Source organism: Gracilinanus agilis, chromosome 6 (assembly GCF_016433145.1).
Source record: "Gracilinanus agilis isolate LMUSP501 chromosome 6, AgileGrace, whole genome shotgun sequence".
Lineage (NCBI taxonomy): Eukaryota > Metazoa > Chordata > Mammalia > Didelphimorphia > Didelphidae > Gracilinanus > Gracilinanus agilis.
Genome location: NC_058135.1, coordinates 50,082,562 through 50,097,519, shown reverse-complemented (window position 1 = coordinate 50,097,519; position 14,958 = coordinate 50,082,562). Strand labels below are relative to the sequence as shown.

At 35.3% G+C, this 14,958-nt stretch overlaps 1 protein-coding gene across 1 annotated transcript in view; it reads left to right on the top strand.

The window, feature by feature from the left end:
- Positions 1-14,212, top strand: part of LOC123252241 (sodium/hydrogen exchanger 9B2-like) — a 45,111-nt gene extending 30,899 nt beyond the window's left edge. Inside the window, exons 8-12 of the mRNA XM_044681631.1 lie at positions 3,917-4,023; positions 5,491-5,640; positions 9,805-9,913; positions 12,369-12,505; positions 14,003-14,212. Coding sequence (XP_044537566.1) covers positions 3,917-4,023; positions 5,491-5,640; positions 9,805-9,913; positions 12,369-12,505; positions 14,003-14,212 — 713 coding nt within the window. The remainder of the gene's footprint in view (positions 1-3,916; positions 4,024-5,490; positions 5,641-9,804; positions 9,914-12,368; positions 12,506-14,002) is intronic.
- Positions 14,213-14,958: the final 746 nt, after the last annotated feature.

Here is a 14,958-nt window from a genome sequence, read left to right as displayed (position 1 = left end):
ATTATAACCAGCAGGTGATGCTATCTGGAAAGGAGGTGGAGCACATGGTGGGTGGAGGGGGTGGTGTGGGGAGACAATTCTCTGTTGCATCCATCTTTCCACCTTTGGAATGTGGGCATTTATACTCTTTCCCAACTTTTACTTTAGTTCTAGGAGCGTCCCTTAGTCAGTGCCTTTACTCTGTCCCTCACAGTAACAGACTCTTCAAAAGAAAATGAACACAGGATAATGCACTTGCTTGAGGCTTCTTTTCTCTGAGAAAAGCTTTGATCTGCTTCTACCATTATTTTGTTTACTCAGTAACACAAGGGCATGGTCCCAAGGCATAGTGATTTAAGTGCTGCTATTTAGGAGTTTATGAAAGTTACTAATAAGAAATCAGAACTCTCTAGGATTTCTTTCAAATGTCTTTCAAAGTGATAGAAAATACTTGCCCACTCCCCAGTAATCTACATAGAACATCTGTCTATGCCTGTTTCTAATCACTAGTCATTTATTGGATTTTTCCCTTACAGTTTCCTTGTTCATCATTGAGAACTTATTTCAATTGTGAACAAATTAAGATTAGTTGTAGCTTTATATCAGAGGCAAGGCATCTTTTAGAAAAATAGAAATTATTAATTTAAGAGAAAAAATCTTAAGGTACATACTTGCTGAGCATAGACAGAGGGAGATGAGGGGAAAAGTTAAAGCACTTCCCTGGTTTTTTAAAGATCTCACTGTCACACCGTCTCAAATATACCCAATTTCTCACAAAGGCTTTAAATTGGCCTTTGAACAGGGTGAGAACTCAAGCCATCTCTCTGTGTCTCCCCCACCCTCACTCCTTTTACCTTTTTCTTTTCTCTCCTTTGTCCTAACTACCAATTGACAATCTTCCATTTCCCTGGTGCCATAGTCTTTCTTCCTAATGAAATTAAAACCAATTCCTCCACTGACCTAATGCGGTCCTTCCCATCTAAGTCAGGGGAGCGTTGTGCTGTTTTATAGGACTACAATTCACTAAAGTTTATACACCTTGTCTTGCTTGTAAGAACTCAATCTCTCCCAAACCTGGTTATATTAATGACAGCTTTGGAAAAAGAATTTAGAGATAATGAAATCCAACCATCTCATCTTATTGCTAAGGAACATGAGTTCTGAAGAGGTTCAGGAATGCACTTAAAGTCATTCATCTAGCTAGCAATAACTAACTACAACTAGAACTCAGATCTTCTGACTTTCTGTTTAGTTCTTTTTCTTCTATACCTTACTGCTATATTTTTTTAATTAAGCGTAACAAAATCTATTGTTTACTAAGCTTATTATTCATATAATCTGTGTTGATTCTTTTGCCAAATTCCTAGTGTATTCTGTCAGGCCAAGTATTAAAAATCAGATTCCTAAATGGACATTTGAGAATTCAATTATACACTTAATCTGCGTACTCTATCCATATATATGAGTTTGTATAGAGGAAAAATTGCTTCAAGTTACATAGTTTATGGATGACCTTAATTATGATTTTTTTTGAATTATTATATAAAGTTTGTACTCTTTCTTACAAGGTATATCATCTTTTTTCTTTTTAAACTATTTTATTTTTTCCAATGACATATAAGAACAATCTTTTAACATTTGTTTTGTTTTGTTTAAATTTCAAGTTCCAAATTCTTTACTTCCTTTCCCTCCTCACTGAGAAGACAGGTAATTTGATGCAGGTTGTACATGTGTAGTCAAACCAAAACAAACATCGATATTAGTCATCTTGTGAAAGAAAACAGATTTTTAAGAGTAAAAAAATAAAGTAAAAAAATGCTTCAATCTGCATTCAGAATTCCATCAGTTCTTTCTCTGGAAGTGGATAGCAGTTTTCATCATAAGTCTTTCAGAATTGTCTTGATCATTATATCACTGAGAATCGCTTAGTTAGTGACAGTTGATCATTGTACAGAACTGTTGTTATGGTGTACAATGGTCTCATGGTTATACTCACTTCACTTAGCATCAGTTGATATGTCTTTCCAAATTTTTCTGAAAGCATCCTGCTTGTCATTTTTGATAGCACAATAGTATTCCATCATAATTATATACTACAACTTGTTCAACTATCCAATTCTTTACCATCATGAAAAGAACTACTATAAATATTTTCGTACAATATAGGTTTCTTTGCATGCTTCTCTCTCTCTCCTCTCTCCTCTCTCCTTTCTTTCTTTCTTTCTTTCTTTCTTTCTTTCTTTCTTTCTTTCTTTCTTTCTTTCTTTCTTTCTTTCTTTCTTTCTTTTCTCTTTCTTTCTCTCACTCTTTTCTCTTTTCCCCAGTTATATGCTTTCCTTCTAATTTCAGCTGCATTGGTTTTGTTTGTACTTTTTATAGAAAATAAAAAATACTTTTTAATTTGATATAATCAAAATCATGCATTTTCCATCCAAAAATGCTCTCTCTCTCTATATATATATATAACACTTTTTGGAGGGCAAAAAATAAATTTTGCACAAAATTATTAAGTATTTAAAACATCAGATCAGAAGATCATAGATCTGGAAGGGACCTCAGAGATGATCTAGTCCAAACACATCATTTTATAAATGAAGAAACTGAGACCCAAGGAAATGAAGTGACTTGTCCAAAGTCACATAGGCAGTAGCATCAGAAGTAAGATTTGAACTTTGGTCTTCTCTTTTCCATTTTATTTTTCAGTTACAAATTTATCCATCAACACAAGCAAGTATATATAAATATAGATATATGCACAAACATGTATAAACAAACTAGTATTACAATCTTAACAAAAAGTTTTAATGTTAGAAACAAATGAAATTAATGAACAATGAATAACTAAAATAATCCAAAGAAAACTGTTTTTATTCTTTGTCTCCTTCCTGGTCTTTCTAAGGTTCTACTTTCCCTGATTTCATTTGTCTTTTTTCCTGTTTCTTCTCTGCCCTCATCGTCACCATAATGAATGTACATGGCATTCTGGTCCTACCGACTTCATTCTGAGTCACTTCATATCAGTTTTTTCCTATTTCCTCAAATGTTAAGTATTTGTCATTTTCATGATATCACTTCATTAATATACTCCAATTGTTGGTCACATAGTTTCCTTTTTTTTTTGCTATTACAACAAAAAGCAGCTATTAATTTTTTTTACAAATAGGTTATTGTGGATAAAAATTATTTTTCAAAAGGGGCAATTGGTTTTATTATTTACTTTTTATTAAGATCTATGATTTACTATTACCTAATGCTATATTGCTTTCAAAAAGGTTTGCCTATTAATTCCACCAAACTGTATTCAACAACTTAATTGCAGGTAATGAAAAAATTAGTAAGTGAAGATAGTAATTAATTGCCTGCTTTTCACAGCTTTGACAGTTTTAAATTTTGAATGCTTTTCTTGTTGCTATTTTTAACCTTTTTACTGGTCTAAGGTAAAATCTTAAGATTGTCTTCATTTTTATTTCTTGTATTATCAGGGAATTTGAGCATATATTCCTATAGTTATTAGCACTTTGTATTGTATTTGCTTTTCATCAGTTGCTCCTTTGGAGAATATGGATTTTAGTTCTGTACACATGAGTCATTTCCCAGTGGATTAGCACTGGGATACATTTATTGCCAATAATTTCCCAATCTGTTTCTTTTAATTTTAAACATATTTTTGGGTTTTTTGTGCATAATTCATTCACTTTTGTGTACTCAAACTCATTGATTTTGTTCTCTTATAATTTCTTGTTTGATTTCTAAGTGTTTTTCCTCTCTAAAGGTGAGGCTATGTAATTATAATTACTATTTGTTATATAATTATTGTATATTCTGTTATTTTTAGTTTTTTTAGTGATTTCTAAAATAATCTCATGATTAAGGAAAAATTTTGTAAATATATAACTTCATATTTTTACTTGAAATATTATCTCACATATTTTCACAGATCTCCCACTTAATATTGCCCTCAAAGCACTTGTGGAAGTGGTAGTTGGTGTGGCAGCTGGACTTTTTCTTGGAATTTTGACTCGATATTTTCCCAGTAGGAGACAGGTATAAGGGGTGTTATATATTTGTTGGGAAACTGCACTCAGACATGTCAGTAGAAAAGCTCATTTTTAGAAATATCCATGAAGTATTTCTTTTGAAATTAGAAAGGAAGGGAATGTGGTTATAGAAATGTTATCATAAGAGATCATGCAGTTTGTGAAATGGAGTGAGTAGAAGAGTTTTCATGTCCTGAAAACTTTTCCAACCTCTTTACTCATGGTCCCAAACTTCATTCCATTTTGAACTGTAAAATGGGTATCATCAGCTCCATTATCTGAGGATAAACAAGAGTTCTTTTGTTTTTGAGCAAACATGGAACCAACACATAACATCATAGAGTTCTTTGTGCTTCTCCTTTTTTAATTCCAAAAGATCTTAGAGTAGTTTTTAAAAAGTGAGAATTTAAAAAACATGAAGGCACTGCTCTTAGCCCTGTGATCCGACATGAGTGCACTACCCTCAAAGGATGTCTTCTTTTTTTGAGATATTCACTTAATAAAATAAATGCAGATGTATAGAATTTTCCTCCTGACCCAGAAGCTCACAAACTATGAGAAGATATATTGTTCTAAGATGTTTATAATGTTTTGATATGTGGTGAGTTTAGAATAGATTGCAAGACAATCCTTTCACTTACCAACATCATCTGATAATGTTATAAAACTGAGAAACAGTATAGCACTGTTTCCTTTAAAAGAAAGTTTGTCATGGTTTTAAAAGACTTTTAAAATAATTTGGTCCCTTTGCACCCAAAGAACTACAAGCCTATTAATTCTAAGAAGATGAATGATGTCCATAGAATGCATTTTTAAAAGACACGATGACCTTAGTCATTCCTGTGTGAGGTGAACTAGAGTATCTCAGAAGTCCAAGTTCAATTTTAAGCTTATTAAAGCTTGAAATTGGACTAAGATGTCCAGGACACCTTGTACAACAAAAAGGACAAAACTCTAAGCCTTATGTATATATTAAATGCTTACTATGTTCCAGTTGCTTTGTTAAGGGCAGGAAATACACTTCTCACATTTCTAAAAATAAGGAATAAGAAATCCAAGCGATTGAAAGGTTAAAATAAAATATCTAAGTCTTTAGTTCTTAATAGGCCACTGGTTGGTTCAGTGAATAGAGAGCTAGACCTGGAGTCAGGAAGACCTGAGTTCAAATCCATCAAATCCATACACTTACTGGCTGTGTGACTCTTGTTTGCTCAGGAGGCAGCTAGGTGACTCAGTGGAACAAAAGGGGAAGATCTCTATCAGGAAAAATGGAAAACTAGTTGGTTACCACCAGACTGGGAGCCCCAACAAGCTTGATTTTTGCAGGTTCTAGCACTCTGTGATGTGCTCATCTCTTGTAAAGAATAAGAAAGCTAAGCCAGAAATTCTTTTATCACATTAGTCTCAATACCAAATATAAAAAAATCTCTCTGGAGGAAGACTTTTCTCCCACTTCCTTTGTTTTTGCTTTCAGAGAGGCCGGCGGTGGAAGAGAGCGTATCTCCTTTTGGCTGTGGGCATTTTTGCTGTCTTCAATAGCCCGCTTTTCGGTTTTCCTGTATCAGGAGGGGTGTGTGTGCTGATCATGACTATTATCTCTGGCTTTGGATGGGAGGTTGAAAAGGTGAATTCAAGCTTTCTGTGTTACCAACTAAGTGTCTCCTGTGTATTTTGAAGTGTATTTTTAAAGTACTTTAGTATATTCTTTTGCAGACTTTTAATTGATGGGACCAGTTTCTGTCCAGTTTAATGAAAAAATGACACTTAGTAGAGAAACTGTTGGAATTTTGCGGCACCTGATCAATACTAATGAAGGAATGGGCATGGCAGTGATGCAGTGGCCAGGAAAGCTAAGGTCACTGTCTTGCTAGAGCTCAGGAACTCTTTGCTGCAGGGAGTTCAGCCATTGGGTATCCACAGTGTACAGGGTGAGAGCCACCAGGCTGCCCAAGCCTGAAGTATATAGTAGGACAATCAGCATGCTAGATTTCTAGCTTGTGAGAGATGGAGAGACTTGGTGTCAGCAATAATAACATAGTAATTCAGTTTTTTAAATTTGGAAAGCATTGAGTAAATATAATTAAATTTTAATATAGAAAATCTGTTTTGAGGAAGAACTGAGTCAGCTTCTTTCACATTTTGGGAGGGGCTAAGGCTTTCTGCCTCAATTTCCCCTTTTATAAAATGAGAAAAATACAAGTGCCTTCCTCACAGAGTTGTTATGAAGGTTAAATGAGATAATATAGAAGGAACATTTTTAAAGTACTTATAACCTGGAAAGCATTTTGCCACTCTTTACGAGTTCACATTCTTTTTTTTTTTTTTTAAATCCTTGCCTTTTATCTTAGACTCAATACTGTGTATTGGGTCCCAAGGCAGAAGAGAGCTAAGGGCAAGGCAGTGAGGGTTAAGTGACTTGCCAGAGTCACACATCTAGGAAATGTCTGAGACCAAATTTGAACCTAGGACCTCCCGTCTCTATCCACTGAGCCACCTAGCTGCCCTGCTCCATTAACATTTTAAAACACCTAAAGTATCCCCAAGAATGCCCCAAATTGGGCTTTTATCTATGCCTCTGCAGAGGTTTGTTTTTCTCCTTTAGGACTTCATTCCTGAATAATTTTAAGATTATTATCTTTTTGATGAGGTGAAAAGAGGAGATGGAGAGAATAAGGCATTGGGAGTTAATGGAGCAGATTTGAAATCTACTCTGGCTATTAAGTATGGGGAGATGGGGAAGTTACAGGTGGACTGTCGACTCCCCAAATTCCCTTCCTGTTCTAAATGCCAAGCACTCTTCGGAAGAAGATTGGGAAATGTGTCTTCCATAGCCTTTAAAAATAACAACAAATATAAAAATAGTCTTCTGGGCTCCCAAGACAAGGAAGACTTTATACTCAGGCATAAAGAATACCAGTATGATTTATTTGATTATGTTTTTCATGGAGAACAGATGGAAAAACTAGTAAAATGTCTTACGAACTAGTATATTCTTTGTATTTATTTGTCAGAATTAAATGCTAGAATGCTTTAATAATAGTTTTTAAAGAGAGACCAAGGAATTTGTCGCTTAATTAAAAAAAAAACGATCTTATGTTGTATACACTATTCATACTCCTACATTTTTGAAGGAAAATAGATTGTCTCAAGATTTTGACATTTTGATTTTGTTTTTGCTTTGTTTATGGCTTCAGTCAGATATTAATGATTTGGGTCCTTACTAATAGAGATCAGGCCCTGGCTGTTCAGGGATTTCTTCCACCAACCTTTCTGTTTTGTAAGTTGGGCCTGTTGAAGGAGTTTGGTCTCTAGCTGACAACAGCTCCCCTATTTCTTCTTTGTGGTAGCAGAGGCTTCTTGTTTTAAACTAGATCAGCCTCAAGAGATCCTCTAGAAGGACCATTTTAGTTCTGTTTACAGCAGGTTAGCCTGATTTGGGGTTTACTTTTTAACATTATAATTTTCCTGTACTGTCCTCTCTTGAACTGTTAGGAATTCTTTTCAAAATGACTAAAAAATATACTTAGTAAATGTTTGGTTAGAGTCTTTGCTTGTAAACTTTCCTGGTTTATTTTACTATCAGGTTTTAATTCAATATATCTATTGACATGAAATATATGATGTTGAAAGAACCTCCTTGTAGTATGGTAGGCTCTCAACTGTGTCAATCAATGTAATAGTGATTTGTCAGCTTTCAGAAACTGTCTGAAATGAGCACAGTTAGATGAGTTAATACCTGTCAGCCAAATGTCAGCCATATATTGATGAGGAAAATAAAGTAGAAGGTTTTGTTCCAAAACAAATAAAAAAGGTGAGGAGATTAAAGATAAGGAGGAGGAAAAAAAAAGATCAGAGATGAGGAAAAAGGTCCACAAGATACAGTTTAATTAAACAAAGATATCTCTTAAATACCTCTGATATTCAGACTGCTATGTTAGTATACTATAGAGGCAAAAATGCAGCTTTTTCTGCCCACAAAGATCTTCCATCCTATTGGGGAGATACAACTGGTACATGGGTACATAATTTCAAATATAGGACACTAATAGCACCAATAATATCAATGTGGGGGAGGTCAGGAAAGACTTGCTATATTTAAACAGGTGTGTCGTATTTTATTTAATTTATTTATATTGAAACCCTTACCTTCTTGGAATCAATACTACAAGGCAGAAGAGTGGTAAGATATAACGGAATCCATTTCAACTCCAAATCTATAATCTTGTGATGGCAATACTCACAAACGGTATAGGCCAACTTGTGGGTATTGTCATCACATGATAATAGATTAATCTGCCATCACAAGATTAAGATTAATAACTGAACCAAGACCAAAACCCATTAAAGAGCAGTGTGACACTAGTCTTTTACCAAGCTTCAATAAATGTTTATTTGATGAATGGAACCAAATATTACCTGTAGATTCCTGTCTGGGCTTACTTTCACAAGGAGATTCTTTTCATAAGCATTTATTTGAAAAATCAACCATTAATGTATAAAGTACTTAAAATAGTTTATCTCTTAGAAGGTTAAACTCTTGTGCAATTTTATTTATACTTATTTGTCTAGAAGAGCTTTTCTTCTTAGATATATCAGTATGTAAATACCCTACGATTTCATCTGTGGAATTAATGCCCTCCACCTATGGGAAACACAACTCAAGTCTCTAAAGAATTGTGTGAGCACACAAAAAGTTAAGAGACTTGTCCAGATTCACTCAGCTAGTACATGTAAAAAGATGTATGGTGATCCCTCACCTGTCCCAGGAGTTACATTCCAGAGACTCTCATGACAGGTGGAAATCCGAAGTAGTGGTGTTATATTTATTTCACTATTTACATTTATTTTAAGGCTTTATAAACCCTTCCCGTTCTCCTATAAACCTTTCCCACACTCTTATAAACCCCGAACCAATCAGCACCCAGCATATAGAACACAGCACTGTAGTTGGTCTCCTTTCATTCCATCAGCCAATAGTGTGCCGTGTACAATCTCGCATTGGCCAGTGGTAGTGACTTACCGTGTTTCCATTGTGTACAGTATGGTATTTATCGGCAAAATACCGCAATATAGGGAAAACTCTGTGATACAGAATTAGATTTTTTTAAACCCACATTACAGTAAAGCCACAATATAGCAAGGAATGATTGTAGTATATATTTATATATAATATTTATATCCATTTATATAATATACCCAGCTATTACATATTTTTGTATAAATATGTATTTAATATTTATAATTACATTTGTGTCAATATTATACATATATGCAGATATATGTATACACACAGATATAAATATAGATATAATCCTCCTTCTTCTTATTCCAATGGCATTATCTTCAAAATGGCTTGTGCCTGTGAGGGTCATCTCAGTTTGGCTAGGTGAGACTATGCATAGTACCTGAGTGCCAGGCCTAGAGTTGGGAAGATTCATCTTCCTGAGTTCAAATATCAGACACTTAGTAGTTGTGTGATCCTGGGTGACTTAACCCTGTTTGCCTCAGTTTTGCCATCTATAAATTGAGCTGGAGAAGGAAATGGCAAACCACTCGAGAATCTTCTTGACTCCAAGTCCAGCCCTCTATGCACTATATATGCTGCATTTCTTTATAGATAGCACAAAATTAAAGTTTGGCCTTTAATTTTGGTCAAATTAATTCATATTTCAATTTAAATATAGGTTCACTATAAATTCAAATAGAGGTCAAATTAATTCATATTTAAAATTAGTAGAGTACAAGCTAATATTTTTCTATACTTCTATAAATATTATTCTCTACATAGGAAGATGTTGAGGAGATATTCACAGTCGCATGGAATGTTTTTGAACCCCTTGTTTTTGGATTGATTGGAGCAGCAGTACCTATTACATATCTTAGACCAAAAGCTATTGGTAAGTGTCTCAGAATACCAGAAGTTGGTGGAAATATTTTGCTTTCTAAATAATGTAAGAGACAATGTGGTATAGTTGACATCAGATGGGGTCAATCTGCATTGGTACCGGGAGTTTCCTCCCCTGGGAGTTCACTGCATATTTTTCTATTGGGCTGGAGTCAATGACCATATCTTATATTAAATAGAGCAGATTTGAATATATTGTGACCCAATCAGGGGATCTTTTATTTGCACTAATTGGGACCTAGCTATACCAGGAAAATGACAGGACAGGTTTTTGTCTGATTGTCTTAGTGCGCATCGATAATGGCTTTATAACAAAGATAGCCATACCGCAGACTTTCTGGAATCCTGATTTCTCTAACTTGGGTACTCTTCCCAATGATGGCAGAATAAAGTCTCTCTTTGGTGATGTTCTTCAAGGGTTTCTGTGCCCAAAAAATTCATAACCTTTCAATCAATTTGCCAAAGAGTCTGAATAAGAGGAGCAGACTTCATTAGCTTGGTCCTCTTGTGGCAGCCAGACAGCCTATCCTTGGGACAATACTTGAAGTCTTTCCAGCTTGGTAGAACCTACTGAAATAACTTAGCCGTTGAGCAACCATGTCAGCTCCGTGCTACAAGGAAGCATCAGAGCAGGACTTTATTAAAAGAACAGAGAGAACAAAGTTAATTATTTTCATACAATCTAAGCACGGTGACAATGAGGTTGAGAGAGAGGTTTTAGTTAGCATAATAATGTTGTCTTTTTATACGAAGAAAAGAAAATCACTGAATGGTATCATAATACAGATTTCTATTGATCCATCAATATTTGATGGTCCTAATCTTCATGTTACCAAGGACACGATATTTAGTCTTGTAAAAAATGGTTTTTGTTTTGTTCTGTTTTACAGTGGTCTTATGTAGAATCAAGAAATTACAGGATGAAAAAGAATTTAGATGTGGTATAATTCAGTTATTTTATTTTATTTATTTTATAATTTATTTTAAACCCTTACCTTCTGTCTTGGAGTTCCAAGGCAGAAGGGTGGTAAAGACTAGGCAATGGGGATTAAGTGACTTGCCCAGGATCACCCAGCTAGGAAGTATCTGAGAACCCAGGACCTTTAAGTCCTTTAAAGTCTCTAAACCTTTCCCTGAATCCACTGTCTCCTCCAAGTCTCTTATTTTAGAAATAAAGATGACTGTGATTTAGTTGGCACTAGCCATGCAACCTATGTGTGGGGCACAGAAAAAAAAGCAGTGCCCTCTCTGGGGAGTGCTAGAAAATGATATAATTTGTTTATGAGTGGAAGGAGCAAATTTGGAGAAGGAGCTTCTTTCTTGTTGTTATGGTAACAATAGCAAAAGTAGGCACTGAACAAGTATATCTGAAGTGATTATATTTTGGAGGAAGGGTAGGGTTTATGTGCTAATAGTGATCACTCTAAGATTATTTTTTTTTAGTAATAATTGCCACTTTCCTCCTTGCCTTGTCTTCAAAATGGTTTGAGCTTGGTGCAGGCATCTCAATTTAGCTTCATGGCACAGTGGATAGAATGCCAGGTCTGGGAGTTAGAAAGACTCATCTTCATGAGTTCAAATCTGGTCTCAGACACTTACTGTGTGACCCTGAGCAAGTCACCTAACCCTGTTTGCCTCAGTTTCCTCATCTGTAAAATGATCTGGGGAAAGAAGTGGCCAACCACTCCAGGATCTTTGCCAAGAAACCCCCAAATGGGGTCACAGAAAGTCAGACTGAAAAACAACTGAACATCAAGGACAGCTCTGAATACGTCACCCTTAGTCTATCTGACTATATGACAAATTTGGCTTTTAGTACAAAGGGAAATAGGAGGACTTCATTTATAGCTGACAGTCCAATTTATCACCAGTACTGGAAAAATGATTCATGGGACACGTTATATTAACAGTAGGAGTCAAGATGATCATTTTCATAGATGAAGGGCAATAGATTTTATTGGTATTTATTTCTATTCATTTTATTCTCATATTTCCCAGGAATCCATGATATCAAAAAGATGGAAACACTCTTCCCATTTTAGACTTTAATGCCATATCTGTTACCGAGAATGGAAGAATAATTTAGTCACAAATTAGAAGTCTCTCTATGCTTTTTTTATATACTTTTTCTTTTTTTTAAAACTTTTCTAAACATAAGGGTCATCTTTTGTTAGTTTAATAAAATACAGTTCTTTAATTACAATTTATCAATACATGAAAATATAAAAATCCTACCATTAATGACAACTAAAGGTTTTTATTTAGGTAGAATTTATTACTTTATGCAATGTAATTTTTCCAAATTAAATTTTTTCCAAATTCCATTTCAAGCTAACCTTTAAATTATTCATTTGTTCTTCAGTTCAGTCAGTAACCATGCAAGTTAAGTTTCTTCCAAGTACTTTCTCACTTACAATGGCTAAATAATTACTTTGTTTACATTGTAGAGCTTTGTTTAGCCACCTTGGGCTCTGCTGTGTTGATAAGGATGTTTACCACATTCTTGATGATGTTCTTTGCTGGTTTTAACTTAAAGGAAAAAATATTCATTACTTTTGCCTGGATTCCTAAAGCCACAGTCCAGGTAAGGATGGTTAGAACGACCATGTACTTCGTAATTTTTATGTCTTTCTCTAGAATAAACAATATACCCACACTTATCACTACCACAAAAAGCTCTTATAAATTTTTAGAAATTCAGTTAATTAAAATTTTCAAATTCAAGTATAGTCATTTAAAATTTTATTTATAATAGAGTTTTCCAGAGTCCCACTAGAAACAACATACATTCCCACATTGCCAGTAGAAGCAGGAGTTCCTAACCTGGGGTCTGTGAACTTGGTTTTTAAAAAAATATATTTTGATAATCATATTAACCTTATGTATGTTGTTTTAGGCACTGCCAAAGGCAAAAAGGGGTTAAGAATCCCAATATAGAATAAGAAAGGCTATATCCTGAGGATTATTCATCATTTCAGTTGTGTCTGATTCTTTGTGACCCCATTGGGAGTTTTCTTGGCAGAGATACAGGAATAGTTGGCTATTTCCTTTTCTAGTGCAACTTACAGATGAAGAAAATGAGGCAAATAAGAGATTGCCCAGGGTCACACAGCTAGAAAGTGACTGAGGCCAGATTTATACTCAGAAATATGTGTTCCCTTCTGAGGATTGCCATCAGAGCTAAACTTTAAAGAGTAGAAGTCTCTTTCAGTTATCACCTAGGTTTCTCTCCATACTTTGAAACAGGACCCCCTCGAAATCACTCAGAAGAACAGTAAGCAGAACTTCTTCTCTTTAGAAAACTCCAAAGACAGGAAAGTAAGGGAAGAGGCATTGCTCAGAGTCTTTCAGGTTAAAATGAATTGATGATTCCAGTAGAATGGAAGGTGTCCCTGGCATGTTAGTAAATACTTAATCAATGCTTGTTGATCCATGAAACCTAATCAGAGTTTATATGTAATTGAGAAGAATTAGAGAAGAAAATGTGAGATGCTTTCCTGGTTCAAGGATGTACATTAATGTTTATTTGTTTGTTATATAACCCTTACCTTCCTTCTTAGAATCAATACTGAGTATTGGTTCCAAGACAGAAGAGTGATAAGGGCTAGGCAAAGTGGTTAAGTGACTTGCCCCAGGTCACATAGCTAGGAAATGTCTGAGGTCATTGAACCCAGGACCTTTCATCTCTTATCGTTTATTATTAAAGGTATTATTTAACAGAAGAGCTAGGTGAGGCTCACAGAGAGTCTATAACATCATAAGATTTAGTACATTTTAAGGGACCTCTGAGGCAACTAATCCAACCTCTTCCCTTTACAGATAAAGAAACTGAGGTCCAAGGATGTAGCATCAGAGACAGGCTTTGAATGTAACTTTCTGACTAAATCCAGCACTATTCCCTATGTCCAACTTCTCCTCTCCTATTAAGCCATTAAACACTCAAGTGAAAGATGTCAATAAAGTATCATGGTACCAGTAGACCACTTGACTCCAGAGGGGAAAATTAGGACTGATGATTTCATTTTCTGTTTTTTCCACATTCATTATATTATACTTTCCCCCAATCTTTAAATCCTCCCAGGCTGCCATAGGACCTGTGGCTTTGGACACAGCAAGAGTACATGAGGATGAACAACTGGAAGAGTATGGAGTGATTATACTAACAATTGCATTCTTGGCGATTCTGATCACAGCTCCAATTGGAAGTCTGCTCATGAACAATCTGGGCCCCAGACTGCTGAAGGAACCTGAAGAGATTGATAATAAAGCTGCAGATGCAATATTAATATAGAGATGAAAGGAGAGGAAACTGGGAGTAATTATTTTTAAAACTGTTACTATCACTTGTTGCTGTTCATCAACATTTTTCTATATTGATGCATGTCGAATAGCAGAATCTTAGAGCTGGAAGAACCTCAGGGCCATTGGGTTCAGCCCATATAGGAATGCCCATTGGAGTGTGCCATTCCATGGTCATGAAGCCTTCTCTTGAAGACCTCCATGGAAAGAGAACCTGCTACCTTTTGAGGCAGCCCAAGCCACTACTAGATCACTCTATTTGTAAGAAGATTTTCCTTTCCAGAATTTTCCTTTTTACAGAGCTCCCACCCTTTTTATGATGTAATGGCATATGTTAAAGGTGCAACAGAACCAATAACTTGGGCCAGTTCTTTAGTTTTCTTTTTAAAATAATTTTTTTAGTCTTTGCCAATTTAAGTCCACTTCATCATTTATACGTTTTTACCAGCTACACTGTATGAGTGACCTCTCCTCCTTTTTTTTACTATGGTATCTTTAGCTGCCTTCTGGACACTGGATTCAGATGTCCTTCCAGCGTGTGATGTCCAACTTGTATGGTCCTCCCCACTCCCACCGCCAAACAGCTCCTCCCAACTTGCTGTTGCTATCACACAGCAGAGTTATAGTTCACTCTCTGGGCAGGGCTGAACCCTGGAATTTAGGAGAAAGTTAAGGAAATGTAACTTTGAAATCGAACACAAAGGCATCGACATTGAATGGCTGAAATCAGGGCCAGAA